At 40.0% G+C, this 26,769-nt stretch overlaps 1 protein-coding gene across 1 annotated transcript in view; it reads left to right on the forward strand.

Annotated features, from left to right (window-relative positions):
• Gpr158 (G protein-coupled receptor 158) overlaps positions 1-26,769 on the forward strand; it is a 358,827-nt gene that overhangs the window by 308,608 nt on the left and 23,450 nt on the right. The window contains exon 7 of the mRNA XM_041641570.1: positions 13,311-13,549. Coding sequence (XP_041497504.1) covers positions 13,311-13,549 — 239 coding nt within the window. The remainder of the gene's footprint in view (positions 1-13,310; positions 13,550-26,769) is intronic.

Below are 26,769 nucleotides of genomic sequence, written 5' to 3' on the forward strand. Positions count from 1 at the left end.
ATCAAAGATCCCGGGCCTCATTTTTTTTCTTAGAATTTGACAAACTCATCTGATAGTCCCTGTAGAAATGGAAAAAGTCCAGAGTGGACAAACCAATCCTGCAAAAGAACACAGTTGGAGGAGTCGTAATTCTTGATGCTAACACTTGTTCCAGAGGAGCTGGAGAGATAGCTCAGGCGTTTAGGGCGCTGACTACTTTTTCCAGAGGACCTGAACTCAAGTCCCAGCATCCACGTGGCAGTTCACAATCATACATAAGTCCAGTCCCAGGGATCTTCTGAATCCTGCTCTCTCTGGCCTCCTTGGGCACTGTATGCACATGGTACACAGAAACACATGCAGGCAAAACACCTGAACACATAATTTTCTTTACTTAACAGGGGAAAATATTTTAAAGAATTTACTCCAAAGCAACAACAAACAATGGAATGTGGTGTTAAAAATGAAGATGTAGAACAATGAAATAGAAATGAGAGCCAGAAGCTAAATCAGTGAGTTAATTATTAACCAACCTTTGATGAATGGGGAAAGATAATACAAAGGAGAAGGACAGCCTTTCTCATAATGCTACTAGACAATTGCTATGTGTGGGCAGAAGGATAACCCAAGAAAAAGAATGAGGCTGTGATTCTACATGACACCATGTACAAAAATTAATCCCAAATGGATCCAATACCCAAATGTAAGAACTAATCATATAAAACCCTTTGGAAGACATTTGGGCAGTTATTTATGTCCTTGAGTTGATAGCAAAAGCACAATAAGACAAATATTGAACTTGAAATTTGTCGATTTGGGAGGCTAGGTAGATGGCTCATTGGGTGAACGCTTGCTACACAAGCACAAAGGCCGGGTTTGGATCCCTAGCACCCAGGCAAAAAGGCACAGCTGTGTACATTGGTACCCCACTGCAAGGGGCTGGAATGGCAGAGTGCCAGAGCTGTTGTCTGAAATGGCTACCTGTGGGCTGAATGGGGAGATCCCTTCTCAGTGGGTAAGGTTCGCAGTGGTTGAATGAGACATTCTCCTGTCATTCTCTGGCCTCCATGGGCATGTATACATGTGCACGTACACACATACATACATCATGCACACATATGCATACACACTTTTTGTGCACCAAGAAATACTATAAACAAAGTAAAAAGTAAATCTTAGAATGTGAGAAAAATTTTGAAGCAATATTTCTTATAAATACCTGAAATCCAGAAGACCTAAGGAATTATTCTAATTCAACAATTTAAGTACAATCTAATTTTTAAGACAAGAATTAAACATACAATTTTCCAAAGTTAATATTTTAATATATAATACCTTTGTTCATGAAAAATGTTCAAAAAGTAGTCATTAAAGCAGAGAAAATACATTCTAGTGTATTGAATTTTACTGGGAAGGTTTTCTTTTTTTTTTTATTTTCAAGACAGGGTTTCTCTGTAGTTTTTGGTGCCTGTCCTAAAACTAGCTCTTGTAGACCACGCTGGCCTCGAATTCACAGAGATCCGCCTGCCTCTGCCTCCCGAGTGCTGGGATTAAAGGCGTGCGCCACCACCGCCCGGCTCTGAGAAGGGGTTTTGCTAGAGCATGTTGTTGCTAAGAAAGCAGGCATCTTCTGAGACAAGACACCTATGATCACACTAAAGGAAGTGGTAAAAAGTGAGAACAATCCAGTTATATTTTGTCATATGTGTTAAGAACTTTAAGTTATTTTACTTTATAAAATCTAAAGTCAACATTGCAGGTATGTCCGAAAGTTAATGCCAAAATTAAACACATTTATAAAATCTAAAGTAAAAATTAAATGTATGTCCAAAGATTTAGCCATAAGAATAATCACTGAAATATCAATTAAATCAGAGAAATAGTTGGACTGAGCAGTGTGTGCTGCTACCAACCATGCCATTTACAAATACAAACAGTTTTATGGCAGTGCTCAGAACATTATAAATGAAGGAAGCAAGAGAGACATTAAATAATCTTATGAAATATGTGTGTGTAGAAAGCACAGTGAAGGGTAAAACTCACCCAAGCTAGTGCAAGTGTAGATGATTCTCATTTCTTACTTTGTATTTGTTTTTGCTTTCCTAGCTTTTCGTTTCATCATCTATTCTGTCTTCAATAGAGGAATCAACTTACATGTCAACAGACGAGAATTTGCTACCCAGAATTGTAAATCAAGTAACAACAGAAAGTGTGAACAGGTCAATATCCAAAGAGCAGCCACAGTGTCACTTTATAATGAATTTCTAAAAGCTTCATTAGCCATCACTGAAAGATCTTGTGTGTCAGCATCAACAGCCCTCTGATCAGCTGACAGTGTTATGAAACCCAGCAGTTGTTATGGATTCTATGTACATAGGGTGTCTTGTTCTGCATTGCTTCTGAGGATGCACGATCGTCCTGCCGGTTCATGTACCCTGTGTATTTTACTTGAATAGGCTAAGGTGAACGTCAAGGTTAGATATGAGTTAAACCCAGTATTGTTTGTTCAAACCCTTTCAGCATGAGATTAGTAACAGATAGAAGGTGTCAGTACAGAAATGCTCTTTGCTCACATGAGCATCTGTTAAATAGCAGACTTACTCTTGCAAACAGCTGTGTCATGATTCTACGGCTCTTTGGTAGTCCAATAGATTTCTTTTTCTGTACAGTTCTGTTAAAGAGACTGAAAAAGTGGAGGCAATTAGGTCTACTACACGAGATCAAAGCTGTGTTTAGAAAGAAAAATAAATGTGTGCTGTTAGTATTCTGTCACACTTTACTCCGAATCGTCCTGACTGGAAATGCTTTGCCGTGTGCTATCCATCCTTGTGAGAAGAGGTGAAAGTTTTTGCAGACTGTTAAGCTAAGGCTTGAGTTACAAGACTGGATCCATTTAAATTTTGACGGCTCAAACACTTTCTGTTGTTAAATACCTTTCTAAGAAGCTAGGAGACAGAACACCTGCATGGGACCAACACCTCACCAGTTGGTGCTCAGCCATGAGTCTCAACAAGAGGCTGAAGATCCCACAGGTAGTTAACCACCAGGGCTCTAAGCATTCGTTGTGTGTAGCTACATGACTGCCTTCTTGACTGGGCTTTTGATGACTAAGTACTTTTCTCTGCCTCAGTCCTCTCTTCCAGGGAATGCTTGTAGGTCACTCTGCTGCTAAAAGTTCTCTGGAACATTTCTGTGTTTGTAGGTATAGCTTGTAATTTTTTTACATTGTTTTTGCCCAGATGAACGCTACTGCATCTGGCTAGTCTAAAGAATTCCCCTCTTGATGCTGCCTACAAAACCATGCAATTAGTGATGTCTCCCTTTTGAGACTGTAATAAAGTTGTCCATTTCAATGACTCTATTAAGCCACCATCTGTAATAAATGTGTTTTTATAGTTGGTGTAAATCATGTTGCACAATACCATGGTATATGATGTGACTAAAATGCTAAATTTTAAAAACAACTGTGTAACAAAAATATTTTAGAATACGTTTGCTGATTAATCAGTGTTAAATAATTGACCTATTATGACAGAACCTATTTTAGAGATACTTAGAGCTGGGCAGTGGTGGTGCACACCTTTTAATCCTAACATTTGGGAGGCAGAGGCAGGCAGATCTCTGTGAGTTTGAAGCCAGCCTGGTTTCCACAGCTAGTTCCAGGACAGAGGGTGGTTACACAGAGAAACCCTGTCTTGAAAAAAACCAATGGAATGAAACAAACAAAAACAAACAAACAAGCCAACAAAAGAGATATTTGGCAGAAAATGTTCCAATTGAAGATTACTGTAGATGTAAGGGAAAAAGAAATGTCCAAGTCCCACATGACCTGATTTCCTTGGTCTTCAGTACTGACAGCTTAACAGTGAAGTGTTTTTCTGCTACTGAGCTGCAGGCAGGAGAGGGATAAGAGGAACCAATAATGTCTGCATTATAGTGTGTTTCTCTCTAAGCTTTTGTGATAGACCTTAAAACCATATAGTTTTGCAGCAGGCCTGGTTTACTTATAATATTGTTAAAGGTCTTCATTGAAATATCTGCAAGGGAGCAGTTTAAAGAATAGGTGTGTACGCCAAATTCAAAGAAAGGTCTATTCTGAGGTCATCATTGTCATCGTCACTGTTATTGTTTGATGGAATTCAACAAGGTATGTGATCATATTTCCTCCATCATTTCTTATTAATCTATGAAGCTCAATGAATAAAAGCTCAGAGAGAGAAATTGGGGTTCAACCTGAAGATCCGAAAAGCAAAGCATCCAGCCCCTGATTCTTACCTCCACCTTAGTAAAAAAAATGGCGATCCTGCCTACAGGAATCTCAGAATAATACTGCGTCTGAGAGCTGTTTCCTTTCTGTCTTAGAACACTCTCTAGTTCTGGGATTAAAGGCATGCACCACTACCGCCTGGTTTCTATGGCAAGCTAGTGTGTCTACTGGAATTAAAGGCGTGTGTTGCCACTGCCTGGTCTATAAGCCTGGCAAGTGTGGCTGTTTTACTTTTCTGATTCTCAGGCAAGTTTTATTTATTAAAACATAAGTGAAATGCCACTACAAATTTATGATTGCATGATGAATTTCTGTGGATGAAAAAGGGTTTATGCCATATTAATGTGGTTACTCCACTGACAAACTAGTGCAGAGCTCAGGTTTGGAGTCTGGGGAATTTCGCAGGCAACCTTTGGGTGGGGGAGGGGAGAGAAGCATAGGGCAGCAGTTGCCAGATACTCTAGGATGACATTGTTCAGGGCCCCCAGGTTCAGGGGCAAAGACAACAACCTGCTTTTCTGAAGTTACAGTCACATAACATACAACTTACAGATTTTAATATTTTCTTGCACCCATTTTTATTTATGTAAGGTCAGGCAGGGTCTCCACTTTCAGTCACTATTCTGAGACTGATTTGCCTGATTTTCTGTGCTTTTTTTTTTGTCTAATTAAAGGTTTTTCAATTTTGTTGATTTTAAAATAGGCTTCAATTTACTGAGTGTTTCTATTGTTTTATGTTCTCCTTTCTGTTTATTTCCTCTCTAGTTATTTATTTCCTTCAGTTGCTTTGGATTTAATTTGGCCTTTTTTTCTTATAGTTGAAGTGTAGTTTATTAAGTTCTTCGTTCTTTTATTATACAACCATCATTTGCAGTTAGAAATCCCTTCACACTCATCACATTTGCTACAGCTCTCAAGCTCTGATGTTTTACATTCTCATCCCTTCATCACAAATTACTTCCTAGTGTCCTTGTTATTTCTTCTTAACCCATTGGTGAAGAGTATTTTTTTAATTTCCACATATTTGTTAATCTTACAGAACCCTTTCTTTATTAATTTCTAATTAAATCACTGAGTCTGAAATGATAGTTTGTATGGTTTCCGTGGTGTTAAATTGACTGGGATTTGGTGGGTCCTGGGTGGCTGTCCATGTGCTGTCAGGAGTACTCTGCTGTGCTGAGCATTTGTGCATGCCTACCGGGCATGTCGAGCCCTTGGAAGCTTTAACTGAGCACTGATTTTGCATTGGGCTGTATTTGTCAGTATCCTGAGGCATATGGAAAAAGCTAGACACACCTCATTGGTCTATAATGTTCATAGACTGTTTTCTTGTTAATGTCTGTGTATTATTTTTGCTCTTCAATTATGTTAGAATTTACTTCATATAGTATGAGATTCATTTACCTATTTGTCGATTGTGTGTGTATTGTGTAATGTATGCGTAAGTGTACACCTTGTGTGTGCAGATGTACTCACCACGTAGGTGCATGTGGATGTCTGGTGTTGACCTCCGGCTGTCTTCTTTAGTTGTTCCTTCACCTTACCTTTGAAAATAGGGTCCCTTGCTAAACCTAGTACTCTCTGTTTCAGCTAAACTGGCTGTCCAGGGAACCCTAGGATTCTCTTGTTCTGCCTTCCCAGAACTGGTGTGACAGGAACAAGCCATTACACTGGCTTTTACATGGGTGCCAGGGATCTAAAATCAGATCCCCAAGCCTCTGCAACAAGCCCTTTTCCACCAACCATCTTCTCACCCCCTACACATTTACCCTTGTTCATCCTGATGGATTAGCAGTTTTCAATATTATAATGGCATTCTTTGTCTCTTAACTGTCCTAGAGTGTATTTGCTCTTAAGCTGTTGTGGTTGGCCCCATTCCCACTTGACTGTTATTTGTATAGATGATCTTTTTCACATTTCAAATTTCAACCTCTTTGCTTCTTTGTGAATTTCTTATAGGCAACATACAAGATCATTTTAAAAACTTAGTTCTGTCATAACCACACTCTGCTTGAAGATTTCGGTCAATTTATACTTAGTTCAACAACATGTAAGGTAGTCGTTCTTCCGTTTAGCAATTCATATTTACTTCAAATGCCATTTGTTTTGCCCTTGTTCCTCCACGACTATCTACATCTGTAAGGAGACAATACTTCCTACTTGCCATTCTAGGGTCATCTTACTGTGCATGCTTTATGTTTTGAATCCTCTGAGGATTATAATTATAGCCTAAATGTATAACAATTCGTTTCAGATTAATCCTACTTGGTTTTGGTAATATAAAAACCTTACGCATGTTGTATTTGTGTCATCTTTAGTGTTGTTCATGTTGAAAATTACACCTTACATTGTGTGCCTGTCAACACAGATTTATATTCACTTTCCATGGTGTCTGAAATCACATAGGTAAAAAAATCACAGTGTAAAGTGCATTAATACTGTGACTTAGTAACTATTACCAGAGGCATCATATTTCCATGTGCTTTTGAGTTTTTATATGGTGTTCTGTTGTTTATGTGTAAAACCTTTTTTAACACCTCACAGACAGCATGCTCAACAGAGGCAAACTACTTTACTCTTTTAAAAAAAAATCTATCTAAGAATATTCTGATTTTACCTTCATTTCTAAGGAATAATTTTATCAGACATGGGATCGTAGTTAGAAAAGAGTTAAATAATTCGAATATGTCATCTTGCTGTGCCTCACCCTTCATGCTTTTGACTAAAAATCTGCACTTCCTCAAAATGAGGATCCGCTGTATGTTGTATGTGACGAAACTCTCTTCTCCAATTGTTTCAGACTTACTTCTCTGTCTCCAACTCATACCCACTGAATAATACTGTGATACTGTGTCATAATATGAGTTCTCTAGCTCTCCCCACCTGGGATTTCAAAAGCCCCTTTAATATGTGGATTCATGTCTACTGTCATATTTGCACTGGGTCAACCATTATTTATTTGGATATTTTTTCACGCCTCCCTTTTTCCTGTTTTCTTACTCCTTTTTATTTGTGTTGATGTGCTTGATCATATATCACATGTCTCTTAAGCTCTATTCACTTTTTTTCATTTTTCCCTCTCTGTTTCTGAGACTAGATAAGATTTCATTCTTGAGCTAACCGTCCAGGATGAAGCTTGAGAGTTCTGTGTCCCTGCTCCCTTCACCCCTTCCCTCCCCTTGTCACCAATGCTCCTTATCCTACCTTGCCGAGTGAAGGGTAGAACAAAAGAGAGATGATGTGAGCTTCAGGCCGAGGCAGATCCCAAGCCTGACAAAGCATTCGAGAGGCCAAGTGCTGACCGTTCTCTGTTACGCTAGCAATAATTAATGTGTGTGTAGCAGTCTGGGGAAGTTGGATGTTGGCAAGCCTAACTTATCTTCATCCAGATAGTGGCAATCCTTTTATCTTTCTCTGATTCTTATCTAAAAATCCACTTAGTGGACGAATCAGTAGCTTTTAGTTCTGAAAATGAGGATTTGATAAACGGATGAAAATTAAATGAACATAGGGATTTATCACCACTGAAGCAGAGTGACAGACAGTGACACCAACTCATAGCCCCATTTAAATGCTTCCTTCCCCAGGAGACTAGCAGACATTACAGGCAGAGGCAAGCCTTCATGGTGTTGGGTTATTCTGCTTAGATGGATGGAGCAGCAGCCTGGGTGGCCTCAGGATGAACAACTTTATTCTTCTTTGTAAATAAAATAGATGTTATGAAATCACAAAGATACACACACATTGTAGGAACAGATACTTTCTTCACTGGGGGAATTAAACTTTGGCCGTGTCATAATAAAAAGTTAAGATCTATTTTGCAGGTCCAAGAAATCTATTTGGAAAATCACCTGCACCCTTCTAAAGTCTGCTGGAAATAATTGCTCAGTTATATGATCCTTACGTGTCATTCAGGGGGAACCTATGGGTCTTTTGGAAGGAAAAAATGTTCAGAAGCCTTTTACTATAAAAGAGAGGATCTAAGATTTGGGTAGAGAGACACAAAAGGAAGGTAAATAGGAGAAGATGACCCCAAAAATGATATAGAAAAACCGTGCAGCCTTACTGTATGCTGTGGATTATAGATGGTCAAGACTGTAAGGACAGAAGTTAGAACATTACTATGAGAGCATATTAGTATGCAAGAGTTATATAGCGGTGGTGCAGATGGAAAAAAACTGGAGGATTTGAAAGACAGTGAAGACATAGAAAATAAATCCTTGGTGATTCATTTAATTGCTGGAGTGTGGATGAAGGAAAAACTCCAGAGTTCATTCCTGGGTCTCTGCACTGTACAATTAGGTCACAGTACCCATGGAGATAGGTAACATACAGCCAAGTGGATTGGAGGGCAGAGGGAGGGAGTGTTTTAATTGGGGATCTGCTTGTCTTTGGTAGGCCATTAAGTTACAGAGCTTGGACTTGGGGGAGTGTTCTGAGCTGAATATATAGATGTGGGATTTGCTGGTGACTGACAAGTGAAACAGAAGCAGATGCAATTGTCTGGGTTGCTGTGCAGGATAAGAACCTCAGGAGCGACATTTAAAGGCCCATGAAAAGCACTGCCATGTGAAAGGATGGCCGAGGAAGGAGATAACTTCCAAGGCTGGAAAGGAACTGACAGAAAGGGAGGGAAATCAGGGTACCAGGAAACAGCAGGAGCCTCTGTTTCATGCACGTCAAGAGCTGGAAGCCCACATGGTGAGGAGATGAGCGTATCAACCAGATCCTGGATGACGAAATAGTTGTGTGAGCTCAAACTAGAAATGTGGAGTGTGAGAGAGTAGGGACAAGTACCCTTTATCCTCAAAATTACATTTTTTTCATCCACATGTCAGCCAGAATAATGTGTTCCTTATCCATTCTAAATTCTTATGCCTTTACAAATGGGAAAACCTCCTGAGAAGATAGCTTCCTGATTATTTCCCTACACCCATGAAATTTTAGCCATGTGACCACGTGACTGCTTAAACAATGACAACACCAGCTGACATGCCACTGTGGATGGAGAAATGTCCTGGGGTCTCACTGCTAGATAAAGAAAAGCAACAGCCAATTTAAGAATACTATGAGAAGAAGAACCCCCTAAATGGTTATCCAATACAATATTAAAACATGCATGCTTATAAACAACAATATATGCATATAAGCAACAGTTAAAGGACTCAGCAAGATATATAAATACATATAAGTAATAACCAAAGAATTTGAGAAGGAATGGGGGAGGGAGAATAGTAAAGGAAAGGGAGGAAAAAGAAGGAAGGAATGTTATAAGTATATTTTAACTAAAAACTTTAAAGTGCTGGGCCTGGTGGTGCATGCCTTTACTTTCAGCACTCGGGAGGTAGAGGGAGGTGTATCTTTTTGAGTTCAAGATCTCCTGGTCTACAAAGCAAGTTCCAAAACTGTTATACAGAGAAAACCTGTCTCTAAAACAAAGTAAAACAAATTTAAAGTAAAATTTATCTGTGAAAAGATCATGGAACTGTCATTACATTAGAAGCTTTGTATATGTGTATACATATGTAATGCATGTATGTATATGTGTATGTGTTATGAGTATATGAATGTATGTGTGCATGCATGTGTCTGTATGTGTGTGGGCATATGTATGAATATATGTGTGTATGTATTGTGTACATGTGGGTGTATATGTCTGTGCATGTGTCCGTGTGTATGTATGAGTATATATGTGTTTGTGTATGTATATGTGCTTCCATAGTTGTGTTTCATACAAATGCATGCCTAGAAAATCATGTTTAGAATTTGGTTCCTAGGGCCCAACTAATAGAAATGAACAAGGGCTCAATTTTCAGAAGATAGACCACAATTTTCTCACTTTGTTCTAAGGTGTGTCTAGAAATGCATCTTACACCATTTAAAAAACTCACATTCTAAACTGTTTAGACTTTTTTGTTACAGTTTTTTTTATTTGAAAGTTGTAAAATCAGTGGTGGCAGAAATGCAGATTGTATTTTTTTTCCTGTCTAGAAATGGGATTATTGGATTTACAATAATCTTGAGTTATCAGGTTGTACAATGAGTACCCAAGGGTCGTCTGGAAAACATAAGCATTTCTGATAATTTAGAAATGAGATTTCTTTATTTAAAAATGTCCAAACTCACATCATATTGATTTCCTCTGCAGTCAAAATTTATCTGACTAATGGAGCTGTGGAGATGGCCCTGTGATGGAGTCTTTGATCCTCCACCATATGATGACATGAGTTCAATCCCCAGCACCTGTACGCAAGGCGTGTATCCATAACTCAAGTGTTGCGAGGCAGGGTAGGAGGGCAGAGGTAGGCAGATCCTGTAGGCTCACTGGACAGTCAGTTTAGCCCATTGATGTGTTCTAGATTCAGTAAGAGAACCATTCCGATAGCACCAGGAACCATAGAGAGCAACACCCAACAGCAGTCTCTGGCCTGTACACACTCCTGCACTTGAGCACATGCGTGCGAGTACACACATACACACACAGACACAGAGAGGGGAAGGAGGGGGACGGGGATGAGATGAAAGCAAGGAGTATTTGGAAAGGCATAATAAGGCACTTAATGAATTTACTATTTACTCTTTGAGCTTCAGAGTTTCTATGAACATTTGGTATCAGAAAAAAAAATCATTCTATGTATCTTTGTCACAGAAATAAAGCATAAGTAACAAGTAATTTTCTCCAAAGCAGCAGCCCTCAACCTGATTAAAAAACATCCTGCAGGAACTTGAAAAGCACCCAGGAGTCCTGGGCAATGTTGGGAAGCAACACCCCTTCCTGCAAAGTAATTTCATAGCTGCTTCAAAATAACTCGGCTCTTTCTCCTCTCCACGTTTCCCTTGACAACAGCACCACTTTGCATCTTGTCCCTTCTACCATTTCTCAGTATGGTCTCCAGCAAGGCTGGGATCCAGCCCCACGTTTGCCACTGGACAATAGGCATACCCATTACACATAGCACATGAGTATATGGTGTTTCATATGATAACAATTTCTTCATTCCCTCCATTGATTTTACTTGTAACGTAATAGTTCTATTACTTTCTGGGGATTTCATACAATAGTAACAATTTCAGACTTACAGTTAGGATGTAAACTTTCAACCGGAGAGATAATTAAACATTCTATGCAAGCCTCTTTCTATAAGGGAAATTTTTATATATGCCTAGGTATACAGGTGTATCTAGGTATAAGTATGTAAAATAGATACACCAATAATTTGCCTATAATGAATCATAATGAAATTAAATTGAAAGGAGTAGAGGCCTGACTCAGCAGTAAGGAAACCTTGCATGCCTGAGGCCCTGTATTCTATCCCTAGCACCAAATAAAGAAATCATTTTGTTTATTTATGTATGTATATATTGTTTATTTATTGTGTACATACATGTGTGTTACATGGGCATGCACATGCCGCAATGTGTGTGTGAAGGTCAGAGGACACATTTTGGGACTAGGTTCTTTACTGTCACCATGTGGGTTCCTGGGATGGAACTTGTCATCAGGCATAGGGTAAGCAACCTTTTATTGCTGACCCATCTTAATGGCCCAAGAATTTTTATTGAAACAATTATTTGGTATACATATAATTATACAATTTATAAAAGATAAAATTGGGGTTCAAGAGACTCCCAAAACAATATAGGCTATTGCTATTGTCATTGATAGCCTCCCAGAAATGGAAGGTAAGACCCTATTGCTGAGGACGTCATACTCTTCAGACAAGGACTTGAAGAATCAAGCTGGAATGATCTGGAAGCCTTCTACCTGTGGATTAGCATTCATAATATCCAAAGATGCCATGCAGGTGACTTAGGGAGAAAAGCGATCAGCAGACCTACTCAGCCAGGAAGCCTACAGTCCATAGCAGTGACCAGCTAGCAGGATACCCTCAATAGTGCAATAGTGGCACGTTTGTCTTGAGCATCAGCAGCAGCTGCTAATTGGATTTCAGTCCTGCTCAAGGAAAGTCATACATGGTACTGAAAACCCAGCCAACCACCTGAGGCTATTTGTGGTCATGGATCCGAGAAGAGAGCCTACTACTGCCACTTCCCTAAAGCACCGTAATTCCTAACTGCCGTCTAAACGCCTATCTTTATCTCTACAGATGCCTGTAGCTCTAACCTTTCATCAAAGGAGCTTATTTTTGCCACAGGTGGACGTTATTACAGAGTTCTGCAATTGGTCAAACTGCAAAGAATAAGTAATTGTGGGTGCCCAGCCATCATCAATACACCTACAGCACAACTCTTACACCTAAGACTCAGGGAACCTTGCAGAAGAGGGGAAAGAATGATTGTAAGAGCCAGAGAACTAGGATGCCAGCCGCTTGGTCGTGTTTTCTAGACCTGACAGGAAAGTAACATGGGTGAAAGCTCAACGACATGCTCAGCTAAGGAAAACCTGCGTAATTCCGCCAAGAGTTGATATGCCAATATGGGTGGGGAATTTCACAAGGGTCAATCCCATATTATGAGCTACAGGCAATGGCTGCTGAGACAGTAAAACTTCAACACAGGAAAACTCAATATTTTTCCTTACTGCCATATTGAGAAGTAAAATAATATTTAGGTCATAGAGTGCAGTAGTTCTCCGCCTTAGCTGTTTGAGCCATCTCTACAGAAAAGAAAACGTCCATTGAAAAGCCACAGTTTTAAACAGCTCATTCTGACCATCCTCCTTGACAACATGACTTTACCGACTTAACCTAATATTTAAATAGCTCTTTTATAATTGTATTTATGATACTACATTATTTAACAGTGTGATAAAATAACTATAAGAAGAAGCCATGTGAAATGAAATACAGAAAAATAATGATAGCCATGTTCTATTATAGGAGCAAACAATTGACTTCGGGAAGATTTGACTTAGAATAATATTGGAACAAAAGTGAAATTTAATAAAAATATTAACAATAATGTTTGTGGGGTTCTTATCTTAAAACTATGTAGGTGATTTTCAGTTGGGTTTCAATTTCCTGAAAGCTAAAATGCTGTATTTTAAAGATTTTCCTTCTGACCATTTGTTTTATCCTCACATTTTGATCTTCTTCCTTTGCAGGGTTTTGAAGGTGTTTCTCTCAAGAACGGCACAAAGAATTCCATACATGACTGGTGGTAGGGTCATGAGGGTGCTGGCGGTAATACTCTTGGTGGTGTTTTGGTTTCTGGTTGGCTGGACTTCTTCTATGTGTCAGAACTTGGAGAGGGATATTTTGCTTGTTGGCCAAGGGCAAACATCTGATCACCTCACCTTCAACATGTGCCTCACGGACCGCTGGGATTACATGACAGCAGTTGGTATGTGCTTACTTTGTGCTTTGCATGATTTCTCAACAGCATCAAACTTAGTCTACTGAAAAGCCTTGTGAAATCTGATCTTTAAGTTTAAAGGACTTTTAATGTGATTTTGGTAACAAAAATATTACAAAAATGATAGTGATATATGGAATGCAAAAAACTTTCATTTTTCAAAGGTTCATTCCTTTATTGAAAAAAGTGTAAGAAATGACAACAACAAAGACAAAAATCTGTGTGCAGAGAAATTATCGATTAGTCTAGCTGATTTAACAGTAGCCATCTTGATATATGTTCTCGGGTGGTAGATGAGAGGTGGTTGGTATTTTTCTGTACAAAGGTCTTATGTTATTGATCTAACTTCACTCTTGGTGAATAGTTGACTGTCTAAAATCTTTGATTAATTTATCTTCCTTATATTTATCTCTAAAGAAAATTCTTTGGGAGTCCAGGATGAAATGACAAAATCATGTTACTAAGAGATGTTATGTTACATGACAGAAAAACAGAATGGCTGTGTCATGACTCAGACTCCAAAGCACAAGTTATTTGTCTGACCCACTCCTGTTTTTGTTTTTGTTTTAAGAGAAATATACAGGACATTTTAGCAATCAGCTATTTTAAACTAAGTTTCCAAAGATATAAAAAGAGGAAAAAAAGGAGGAAAGTTTTTCTTCCTCTTTCTCCTCCTCCTCCTCCTCCTCCTCCTCCTCCTTCTTCTTCTTCTTCTTCTTCTTCTTCTTCTTCTTCCCATTTTCAAACCAAACAAACAAGCCCAACCTTGTTTTAAGGGGCATATGTAAAAAGTAAAAATATGAGTCTAATTCTCATTTTCTGTCTCCTTGTCAATCAATGTTTAGTTAAATATTCTTAGCTTTTTTTCTAGAAGCTAACTAGCTATGTCCTTATTGGTTCAAAATTTAAAAAGATCGTGTGTTCTCCTAGGCAAGGTATTCAAGGCTTTTATAACCCTGAACTGTGCTGATGAAGCCATGTGGCTGTTGACATGGCTGTAGTGAGAAGAGATTTTAAGCAACTTATCTTTCAGAAGATAACCAAACAGCAAAGACAGAAAGCAGTTCTGGGTTTGGTTCTAGTATGGGTATGAGAAGGAAGACATTGCGTAAATATCAAATCTTTACTCCGTGGAAGCCTTTACCATTTTACTTGATACTTCTCAAGCTAACCAAAGCAGAAAAAGTATTTTCTTCATACTATTATGAAGAAAATCCCACTATGTTTATGTTGAACAAAAGAAAATGATAACACTAATGTGTTCTAACATAATGTATTCTTGGGGTCTTGTCCAAACATTTTGTCTTCCTTTTTGCACCCCAAGAATCTTTCTGTGTAAACACTTTGAGCCATGGGTAATGTTTGTGTTATTATAAAGACATGTAGGTAACATTCCATTTGATAGGAACAGTGACAGATGGAGGTGGGTGGGAGTTATATCAAACATGAAGGAGACATCTAAGTAGAAAGAGTTAGAATACATTATGTTGGAACACATTATGAATGATGCTTGGTGGTAAATATATTGAAAACATCCGAAATTTAGAGAACCAGGAAAATTATATAATGATTCAATAAATTCAATTTTGATTGTTTTCATCATGTGCTTTTATAGAAAGTACTGCATACCAAATCCAGGGAGTGGTGGGTTGGAACTTTGACAAGGGAGAGATTTAGAACAATGGTCCCCTTGTGTCATCTTTTGGGAGCATGTTAGAAATGTGCAGCTTGGATCCACTCCAGATCTTCTCATTCAGCACCCTGGGATCTGAGACTCAGCACTGAATGCTTCATATGACTCCAGATGAAAATGGTTTTATGCTGCTGTGTGCAATGTGGACTCTAGGGTACCGTCATACACTGCATGTTTCATATGACTCCAGACGAACCTGGTTTTCTCTACTGTGTGTATCTTGGGTTCTCAGGGTACAGTCAGATGGCCTTGCTGGAGCAGAGTGACAGGAAATCCCAGCTATCCTCTGGCCATTCCACACTGCTCTTTAGGACCTCAGACCACAAGAAACCCCCTCCTACTGGTCATTTCCAGTTTGAGCTAATTTCCTTCTGCTCCCTGCTTCCGTACCTCACTTTTCTATTCATATACAACACCTAAGCATAGTAGGTAACATCAGATAGAGGTCTATTCATATACAACACCTAAGCATAAGTAAGTGACATTAGATAGAGGATTCTTAAAGTTCTTGCCTATCCATCTGTAAATCACCCAGGTTCACACTCATTTTGACCATTTATTGTCCACACCATATTAGTGAATAGCCATCTTAACCTAAGCACACTTAATCAACACTTCACCTCACTCCCCATGACCTTTCTCACTTTGTAAGACCTTTGAGTTATCTGAACCTCTCCTACTTTCAAAATCTCTCATGGAAGTCCATGATGGCCACATTTTCTTAGCTCTTCTGTGACTCTCAAACATAGCTGTTTAATATAATAGACTGATTTTCTGTTTTGTTTGTTTTTTTGGATTTTGGGTTTATTTTTCTTCAGTTTTTTTTTTTGAGAAAGAAAGGGTTTCTCTGTAGTTTTGGAGCCTGTCCTGTAACTTGCTTTGTAGACCAGGGTGGTTTTGAACTCACAGAGATATACCTGCCTTTGCCTCCTGAGTGCTGCTATTAAAGGCATGCACCACCACAGCCCAGCAGATTTGTTTATTATGTGTAGAGTGTTCTGCCTTCAGGTATGCCTGCATGACCAAAGAGGGTCTTACAGGTGGTTATGAGTCACCATGTGGATGCTGGGAATTGAACTCAGGACCTCTGGATGAACAGTCAGTGCTCTTAACCTTGAGTCATCAGCCCTGACTGTTTTTCTTGTACAATGATGCCTATACAATAACATTTTGGCTAATGGTAATCTCTATATGCAATGATGGTCCCCTAAACTTATAATGAAACTAACTGAACATTCTTATCACACAGTGTTGGCATAGCCATTGCCGTGTCACCATATCAGGCCTTAGTCAGGGTTTTGGTGGTGCTGATGTGACTGAACACAATGCTGTGTCACTTGTATGGAAGTTCAGCAGTATCACACATAACAGCTGACTTGACCGTAAGAGGCTGCATTGCAGGCTTACACACTATATTCCACCATGGACCGTTGTTTTAGAGTGGTGGCTCTCAATCTTTCTAATGCTGCAACCCGTTAATACAATTCCTCATGTTGTGGTGACCCCCCCACCATAGAATTATTTTTAATGCCACTTCGTAAATGTAATGAGTTGTAATATAAATATCTGATATGCAGAGTATCTTATATGTGACTCCCAAAGGGGTTGTGACCCACTGGTTGACAAGTGTTGTTTGAGAGGGCAGGCATTCCTGCCTAGAACTAAAGCTTCACTATAAGAAGTGATGCTGTCTTGCTAGGGCAGCAGCTCCTACTTCTCACAGTGACCAGCTCTGCTGCCCTGAACAGCTGGTCTATACCGTCTACCTGATAGAAGTGTACTCTGTGATGTGCGCATGATAAAATTGTTTTGAGTCATTTTTCTGAGCATTTCTTCATGATAAGGGACACACAACTGTACAGCTTCTGTGCTCTTCATATCCAGAAAAAGCTCAGCAAGTGACATATCTCCCTAGCAGGAAGAAAATGTGCAGAGAGTGATTTCTACAGTACTTCTGGATAATTCTAGAGAACATAACGTAAAGCAAGGAGGGCTGAGCCCCATCTGGCCCTGAGATAGGTCAGAGTGGGAACTTTCAAGAGCAGAATATAATTCCTCTAAGTTTCATGCCCGAGGACTAAATTTATAAGAATACTATTCTGAAGTGCTTATGCTGACTAAGATCGTGCTCATCACTTCAGATTTTCTGGAGGACATGTAAGCATGCTCTCTGTGTACCCTCTACCTTTCACCCTTCCCTCCCCTGAGAGCTACAGTTCCTCGGCATCACCGCTCTAAGACTGTTTTCCTGACACCCAACAAGCCAGCTGCCATTTACAGATTCTTGATAAATATTTGCTGGAAGAACAAAAATTAATCCCAGTCCTCTTTCTCTCATTGTAGTTTCTGTGGCCAGAATTAGATTAGGAGGAAGGAACTTGCTAAAGCTAAGAATCCAGAAATTACACAACTGTCCTCAATTCATTTTAAATATAAACATGGATGCTCAAATTTTAGGACATGTTTTAAGGCTTCTAAACTAAATTGGTTCTTCCCAGCCTTTTGCTTTGGTTCATTTTTATTATACCTTTGATTCAGGGTCTCATGGAGAATAGGCTAGCCCCATACTTGCTAACGAAGGCTAGACCTAGATTTTTACCTTCCTAAGGCTGAGATTACGGGAATGCCCCACCATGCCTGGTAGCCTTAGCGATATCTACGAGACTCAGTCACATCTGGCTTCCCCAGTAGTCCACATCAAAAGCTGGTACAGATTTAGCATGCAAGTAAAAATTATAATCTTAAAAAACATTACATGGTATAATTATAAATATTAAAGATGTGGGAAATTTATTTACTTTTTATGAAAATTTAAGATGTGTAAAGAATTGACTTCCCAGGTCTGAATTAAATTTTTTCATATCTCACCAACCCGTCAGTCTTTGTACTTAGATTTAGATACTTGAGGCCAAGTCCTTCACGGTAGCACCTCTTCCGAGATTGAACGTAGTTGAAGTGGTCCAGTGAGAGACGTTATTCTTTGATGCAAACAAACTAACAAAAAGAAGCCAGTAGCTAAGTGGTGTCATCGTGGGCATTTATGCATCCTAGTTCATAATTAGATACACTCCAGACATCGGTTTAGACTTGGGCAAGCTTCTGAGCTTCTTCTTCAGCTTCTTCCAGAATTTAGGTTATGCCAATCAAATGTGGTACAAAGTGCCGTAACAGAGAACAATTTCTCTGCCGATCCTTTTCTAGCACAAGAACAGATAGGAAAAGCCTCCATGGGCCTCCGTTCCTCCTCTGTTCTCCTGTGCTGTTCCACCTCTCTGCATCACTAATGAGCAACTCCTTTTAGGAGGATTCCTATGAAATAATAGGCATCTCAGACAAGAACCCTTGATAAAGTAAGTCTATCAAGACCTGGCATGTGTCCTGGCTTTGGAAATGCTTTGGAGCTTGGCATCCCCTACTCTGAGTTTTAGTTCGCCAAGTTTAAAAGGCATTGGTGTACTTAGCTCACTCAATGGAGTGTTTGCTATGTAAACAGGAGACTCTGGGTCCATGTTCCCAACACCCCTGTGACATTCTGGGTATGACTATGCCTCTAATCCCAGTGTTGGGAAGGTGGATACAAGAGGATCCTTGGTTTTTCTAGCTGGGTCAGTGAACTCCACAGACAATACAAGACCCATTCTTTAAAGATAACGTGGGAACTGATAGAAGAAGATATTCACTGTTGACCTCTGACCTCCACTCACCACCACCATATAGACAGACAGACCAGACACACACATACACACACACACACACACACACAGAGAGAGAGAGAGAGAGAGAGAGAGAGAGAGAGAGAGAGAGAGAGATACACAGCATGCACATGAGAGACAGAGATGGGTGAGGGAGGAAGGGAGGGAGAGAGAGAGAGAGAGACTGTTTACTGTGTCATAAATAAATTGTTGTAATATGCCTGGATTCACATTCCTCTGGGGAATTTTGAAGTATCAATTTTTCAATGAATTCTGACACTGATCATCTTTCTGTTCAAAATACCACATGGTATGACAGAAAACATGTTTACTTTCCTCCCCTTTGTTGATATGCTTTTCTTTGCTATCCTCCTTCCTGGTGTATTTTAAATTTGTGAAACAGACAATGTGCTCCGTAATTTAATTAGTCCTATGCAAATATTTAGAATGGATTGATAAAACTACAGTAAGTCTTTTATTGAGCTATGCAGGGCAATTCCAAGGTAGCAATTGTTTCTGAGGATTTAAAGGACTATCCTAGAAGACCGCGTGTCCTTATGACAGATGAGATGTTGAGGAAGTGCATTTAATGAGCACTGGAGAAAGTGGGGTAGGCTTCCTCTCAGCTGACTCAGAGCAATATTTTTGAATTAGGTTCTGTGTATAAATTTTCTTTTATTCTGATGAACCATATGCCTTAACCCATGCTTCAGTGCATGTTTCCGGTTTTAAAATGTGGTTTCCATTTTCAGGCAAAGATAAACGCTTGTCCTAGTTCACATTTCCCTAGAAACTATGGCTGCCTATGTTTTCAGAACAATTGAAGTGGGGTTTTATTCTTATTTATTACCTCTGACAAAACACATTTTACTTCTTTGATCAGCAGTCAACTCTTTACTATGAAGAGCATACAGTGGAAAAAAGTATTGTTGCCTTAACTTTGGAAATTAGAGAGAGAGGGTTGTGGAAAGTGGGGAGATAGCTCCGATGATAGGACACTCGTTGTGTAAGCCTGAGGTCCAGACTGCTGCATTTAGAGTCCACACAGAAGAGCCAGGCCTAGATGTACATGCTGTAAATCCAGTGCTGAGGAGGCAGATGCAGGAGGATCCCTGGGAGTCACTACCTAGCAGTTCTCTACCAGTGAGCGATATGGTGCCCAATGAAAGGGACCCAATGTTGTCATCCAGCCTCCTAACACACATGCATGCAAATGTACCTGAAAACAAAGACACACACACATTGGTATCATAGTGCATGAAACAGCTTTGCAACAGGACGTCGGGGACATGGAAAGTTAAGGTAGCAATGATGACAACCATTTCTTCTAAGACATTTCAGTTCTTCTTATATTTTTTTTTTGCACAACAAATTACACAAGACAGTGTATCGCAGCACAAAGGAAAAAGGAAAGGTCTGCCAGATGCGGTGGCTAGTACCTGCAGTCCTGCAGTCCAGCACTTGGTAGGCCAAGGAAGGAGGACTGCAAATTCTGTTGTAGAAGGAGTGGCAGGCTGCTTCCCGCCACCCGGCTAGCTCGACCCAAAATAATTACACACAAATTGTATTCTTTTAAACACTGCCTGGCCCATTAGTTCCAGCCTCTTATTGGCTAGCTCTTACATATTGATCTAACCCATTTCTAATAATCTGTGTAGCCCACGAGGTGGCTTACCAGGGACGATCTTAACCTGCATCTGTCCGGAGTGGGAGAATCATGGCGACTGACTGACTCGGCTTCTTTCTCCCAGCATTCTGTTCTGTCTACTCCGCCTACCTAAATTTCTGTCCTATCAGGGCCAAGCAGTTTTCTTTATTAATTAACCAATGAAAGCAACAGATAAATACAAGACCCACCTCCATCGTTTCCCCTTTTTCTGTTTAAACAAAAAAGAAAGGCTTTAACTTTAACATAGTAAAATTACATATAACAAAACAATTATCAAGTAGTTACAATATTTATATCTACCTTATCTTTTATCATAACTAAGGAAAACTATAATTATCTATCCATTCTTCAACTCCATCAAAGACTCCAGAAGGATATAAAACTACCTAAGTAAACAAGAAATAAAAAACTTCAAACTCTAGAAATGACAAACACCTCGCTGCCTGGACAGTCACACAAAGTTCCTCTGTACCGTTGGGGCATTCATCTTTGGCCTACAGGCCCATAGTTTCCAGCAGACATTTCCATAAAGCAGGAAATTTCAAAGACAGTTCAGTCACTTTCTGCTGTGTCCTGCAGAATGTCTCACAGACTCTTTCATGAGTCAGGAACCCCGAAAGACCATCTCACCTTTAGGCAAGTTCAGCAGTCCTCTTTCAACGGATTCTTTGTGTCCAGTTTATGCATCAGTCCAGGCAAGAGCAGTCTTGCCCAAATCACTATCAAACTCCATAAGGAGCCTCTTCGATGCCCATCTTCTTCATGAAGTAGCTTGTGCTGCCAGGAGCAGACGTGTCTCATTGTCATGAAAAGTCCTAAGTTATTAAAATATTTTAAATGCCATATTCTTTAGCCTTTGAAAGATATGAATAATGCCTATTTAACTGAAATATATCTCTATATATCTAGAAAATCTAACTAACATGACTACAAGCTTGACTATTATCGATGATTATTCATTAACAACCTATATTTCCTGATTATACATTACATTTTTAAATGAACTAAACAATCACAATACTTTAATCAAGATCAGAAATATGCATATACATATAAAAAAATTGACCTTAAAATCCATACCAATGCAAATTATTCATATCTATATCATATCCCCCTTTAAATGTAAAAGAACATTTATAAACCATATTTGGGAACATGGGTGCAGTTTTTTCTCTCCAAACTGTTTCCTGCTGAATGGGGGCGCTGTTATTCAGGTCTTTTATGGGAAAACCTGTCTGCTAGGTTTATCTCAGTCGGCAGTTGAGCGAAGTAAGTTTTTGAGGGTGTTCACAGCAACCTTTCAGGAGGGAGTGGTCTATCATACCAATTTCGGATAGAAGCAATCCACAGGGTCACATCCTCTGTGAAAACAAAAGAAGACCCTCTCCAAGGCATCATATCCTTAGACCCAAATTCTGAAATCATAATACCCTTATATCCATTCTCGTGTAACTTGGCAGCCCATGTAATAAAATGTCTCTCTGTACGTAGCTCCTTTACAGTCAAAAAATTTAAAGAAAACACAATGTACATAATCCAGACTCTCTGTGAATTTTCCATTTTTACGTGGCTTATTTTTCTTTATTTCTTTTAATCTATAACTATCTGTACTCTGTCTCTTTAAAGACTTTACCCTTTTAACTTTATTCTTTTTATTTTTTTCTTCTCTCTCTCAAGTCTACGTACACTCATCCTACACTGTGATTCATTTAGTGGTCTTTTTTGTCTGAAATCTGTTTTATTGTGAATCTGTAATTTTTTTTACTATCCAGGAGCACTTTGTTTTGCGCCTTTAAATCACTAAGTGCTTAAGAATCTAAGCTGTGACAATTCCTAGGTCAAAAACAGGTACTGCCTGTGTGCCCCGCCCAGTCCAACATGGCAGAGCCACTCGTGCCTCTGATCCTTGCACATTGCACCAGTAGCATGGTGGAGCTGCTTTTGCCTCTCAGCCGCAGCACGCAATGACTTCCTTTTGGGCACACAGTGAGTCTAGTTGCCATCAAACAAATTGTAGCACTTTACTCCAAATGCTCCATTCAAAGACTCTCCCGCAGGAGCCAGACAGAGATCCCAATGGTGGCACAGCCCAGAAAGCCGGCATTTTAAAACAACCAGTTTTTTTCTGCTGCTGAGTCAGGACAATTTCTTTGCAGCACGCAACCCACAAACAGCAAAAAGCTGTCTTAAATTCTCTCTCTCTCCTTTTTAAGCCCTCTCAGGTTTTACGTGGGGTTCATTACCATGCTGGGTGCCACTCTGTTGTAGTAGGAGCAGCAGGCTGCTTCCTGCCACCCGGCTAGCTCGACCCAAAATAATTACACACAAATTGTATTCTTTTAAACACTGCCTGGCCCATTAGTTCCAGCCTCTTATTGGCTAGCTCTTACATATTGATCTAACCCATTTCTAATAATCTGTGTAGCCCACGAGGTGGCTTACCAGGGACGATCTTAACCTGCATCTGTCTGGAGTGGGAGAATCATGGTGATTGACTGACTCAGCTTCTCTCTCCCAGTATTTTGTTCTGTTTACTCCGCCTACCTAAATTTCTGTCCTATCAGGGCCAAGCAGTTTTCTTTATTAATTAACCAATGAAAGTAACAGATAAATACAAGACCCACCTCCATCAAAATTCAACGTCAGTGTGGGTGACAGTGAGTTCTCTTGACTATGGAGGGAGACTAGGTTTCAACAAATGAATTAGGTGGTATATTTTGGCTCCAATATTTGGGGATTTTGATCCAAGATCAATTGACCCATTATTATCTGGTTTGTAGAGCAGGAGTACATTATGAACCCATGGAGGGAGAATTTACTTATCTCATGGCAGCTAGAAAGCAAAAAAAAAGAACAGGTCCTTCTCCAGGGCTTATCCCTAACGATTAGGCCCTCCCCCAAAACCTAGTTCTCAAAGACTCCAGCACCTCCCATAGTGCCATGAGCTAAGGGCAAAGATTTTAACACAAGTCTATCCCACAATAACAATGCGTAAGTATAGCACAGAATGTGAGAAATAGAAAAACAGACTGGAAGACAGAACTCACTATACTAATCTTAACCTTGTGCCCCAAATCTCTTAATTCATTGTTTCATGATGTATGATATGGCTCAGATGGCTCAGGATTCTTTTGGGGCTTTGCCGCCTCCTGTAAATCTCTGAAATTTGTAAATTTGTCAAAAATGTGTGTGTGGGTGAATTCACTTTTAGTTTTTTCACTGGAGATGCAAGAGATGATGTGAAAGAAAATTGACCCATGTTCTAGAACTAAAAAGGGACACAATAAGGTAGAAATCAGGGTGAATACATTTGACTAGTTAGAGAGCTGCCTACAATGGTGGGCAAGAGGACCAAACAGTCAGATTGCCACGTGATCTGTCGGTGTTCATGTCTACAGTTACATGGCCTATTAGTGTTGGGATGGATAGTCATATGCTCTGTTAGTGTGAATAGCCATTAACCTGTTAGTGTTGGTGTGGATAGCCACACGGACTGTTAGTGTTGATGTGGATAGGCACACGGACTGTTAGTGTGGTGGGGATAGACACACTCTGTTAGTGTTGGTATGGATAAACACACTCTGTTAGTGTGGAGTGGATAGACACACGGACTGTTAGTGTGGTGGGGATAGACACACTCTGTTAGTGTGAAGTGGATAGACACACGGACTGTTAGTGTGGTGGGGATAGACACACTCTGTTAGTGTGGAGTGGATAGACACACGGACTGTTAGTGTGGTGGGGATAGACACACTCTGTTAGTGTGGAGTGGATAGACACACGGACTGTTAGTGTAGAGTGGATAGACACACTCTGTTAGTGTGGTGTGGATAGGCACATGGACTGTTAGTGTGGTGGGGATAGGCACACTCTGTTAGTGTGGAGTGGATAGACACATGGACTGTTAGTGTAGAGTGGATAGACACACTCTGTTAGTGTGGTGTGGATAGGCACACGGACTGTTAGTGTGGTGTGGGTAGACACATGGACTGTTAGTGTGGTGGGGATAGGCACACTCTGTTAGTGTGGTGGGGATAGGCACACTCTGTTAGTGTGGTGTAGATAGGCACACTCTGTTAGTGTGGTGGGGATAGATACACTCTGTTAGTGTGGTGTAGATAGGCACACTCTGTTAGTGTGGTGGGGATAGGCACACTCTGTTAGTGTGGTGGGGATAGGCACACTCTGTTAGTGTGGTGTAGATAGGCACACTCTGTTAGTGTGGTGTATATAGGCACACTCTGTTAGTGTGGTGGGGATAGGCACACTCTGTTAGTGTGGTGTAGATAGGCACACTCTGTTAGTGTGGTGGGGATAGACACACGGACTGTTAGTGTGGTGGGGATAGGCACACTCTGTTAGTGTGGTGGGGATAGGCACACTCTGTTAGTGTGGTGTAGATAGGCATACTCTGTTAGTGTGGTGGGGATAGACACACGGACTGTTAGTGTGGTGGGGATAGGCACACTCTGTTAGTGTGGTGGGGATAGGCACACTCTGTTAGTGTGGTGTAGATAGGCACACTCTGTTAGTGTGGTGGGGATAGGCACACTCTGTTAGTGTGGTGTAGATAGGCACACTCTGTTAGTGTGGTGGGGATAGCCATATAACTCCTCATCACCCCCATTATTTTTATGGACTCAATCTTAAAAACTGACATTCAGAAATCCTCCAGGCTTCTTCAGGAGCCACTGTTATGCACATAGAGCTTTCAAAAACATAGATAATGTATGATATTCATTGAACACAATGCCTGGCACATTCGACAGATGTAGGCTGTGAAATCCGATCAATGGAGGCTCAAATATTCTTCTGAGTGGGACTCTGATCACCACAATCTGTTAAACTTCAATGAACATATCAATATTCTAACATACAAGTCATTGTTTCTTGGTAGATTCATTTTGAGTGCTCTGTCTATTCCTCCTTCAATGGCAGAGCAAAAGGAAGCCTGGATCTGGGATATAATCTAGAAAGCACTGCCCAGCATCCAAAGGCTGGCCTTCCTGCTCACTGAGTACACGTGAATGGTGTGGGGTTATTGCAGGCAATTCCTACAGTTTTGCTGTTACAAGCAGTTCCTCGCTTCCAGAGTATGAGACATTCTAGACTCTTTGGTTCAGTGGGAAATGTATTGCAATACTTATCTGTTTCTCAGTACTTCTCTTAATAAAGCTAAATAAAGCCAGGTCAGAGCCCCGAGAATATCAGCAGCTCACCATGTACCACTTCCCTGACACACAGATATGCAGAAAGTCTTCCTCCTACAAGGTCACATGTAGCCACTTCTAACTTTAAAAATGTATCAGAGCAGCCACATTTATTCTTTAAGCCATGTAACCTCATATTTTAATCAAAGGGTGGACAAGCAATGAAAATACAAGTTTCTTGTGCTTGTTGAACCCCACAATTCTGGTATTTCACATAATCTCAAGATTTATATTTATTCATGAGTTTGAGTGTACTGTGCCTTTGGGAAGGGAAGTGTGTGTACATGCTTGTAGAGGCCCAAGGTTGATGTCCAAACTCTTCCTTTAGTGTGCTCTATCTCATCCATTGAGACAGGGTCTCTCAGTCAAACACAGAGCCAGTTTGCTCCAGAGAAGGGGCTCTCTTGTCTTTGCCTTCCTTTTCAGGTTGAAATTAAAGGTAAACCCCCAAACCTACTGGACATTTAAGTTGGTTCTGGGGATCCAAATTCCCACCCTCTTGCTTGCGTGCCAAGCGCTTTAACCAATGAGGCACCTCCCCAGCCTTAATCTCAAGAACAAGGGAAGCTTTTTGACTTTATACTTAACGATGACCTCCGAGCTGTCCACTCTGGTTTCCTCCTGGTAGAGTCATAAATGCTTTCTACTTTGATCATAAATTATTCTAAGTGAATTGGATTTCCAGAGGAAAGAGGACATTCAAAGAAACACTCTGGAAACAAAACCTGGATGTTTTATTAATTATGTATTTATTTCTCCTATTTGAAATCACTTGATGTAACCAACGAGGTAGCACTTGTTAACACAGAAGACTTCCCAGCTTGGCTAAGAGGCACCACAGTTAGAGCTGTGTTTGTACTTTGAAGCTATTCTCCTTTTAGCCTTGGTGGGAGTTCTCAGATCTCAAAGCTGGGACATCTTCGGTGTCATTGAACTGATATGTG

Source organism: Microtus oregoni, unplaced genomic scaffold (genome assembly GCF_018167655.1).
Source record: "Microtus oregoni isolate MIOR12 unplaced genomic scaffold, Mior012 000070F_ref0000104, whole genome shotgun sequence".
In the NCBI taxonomy this organism is placed as follows: Eukaryota; Metazoa; Chordata; class Mammalia; order Rodentia; family Cricetidae; genus Microtus; species Microtus oregoni.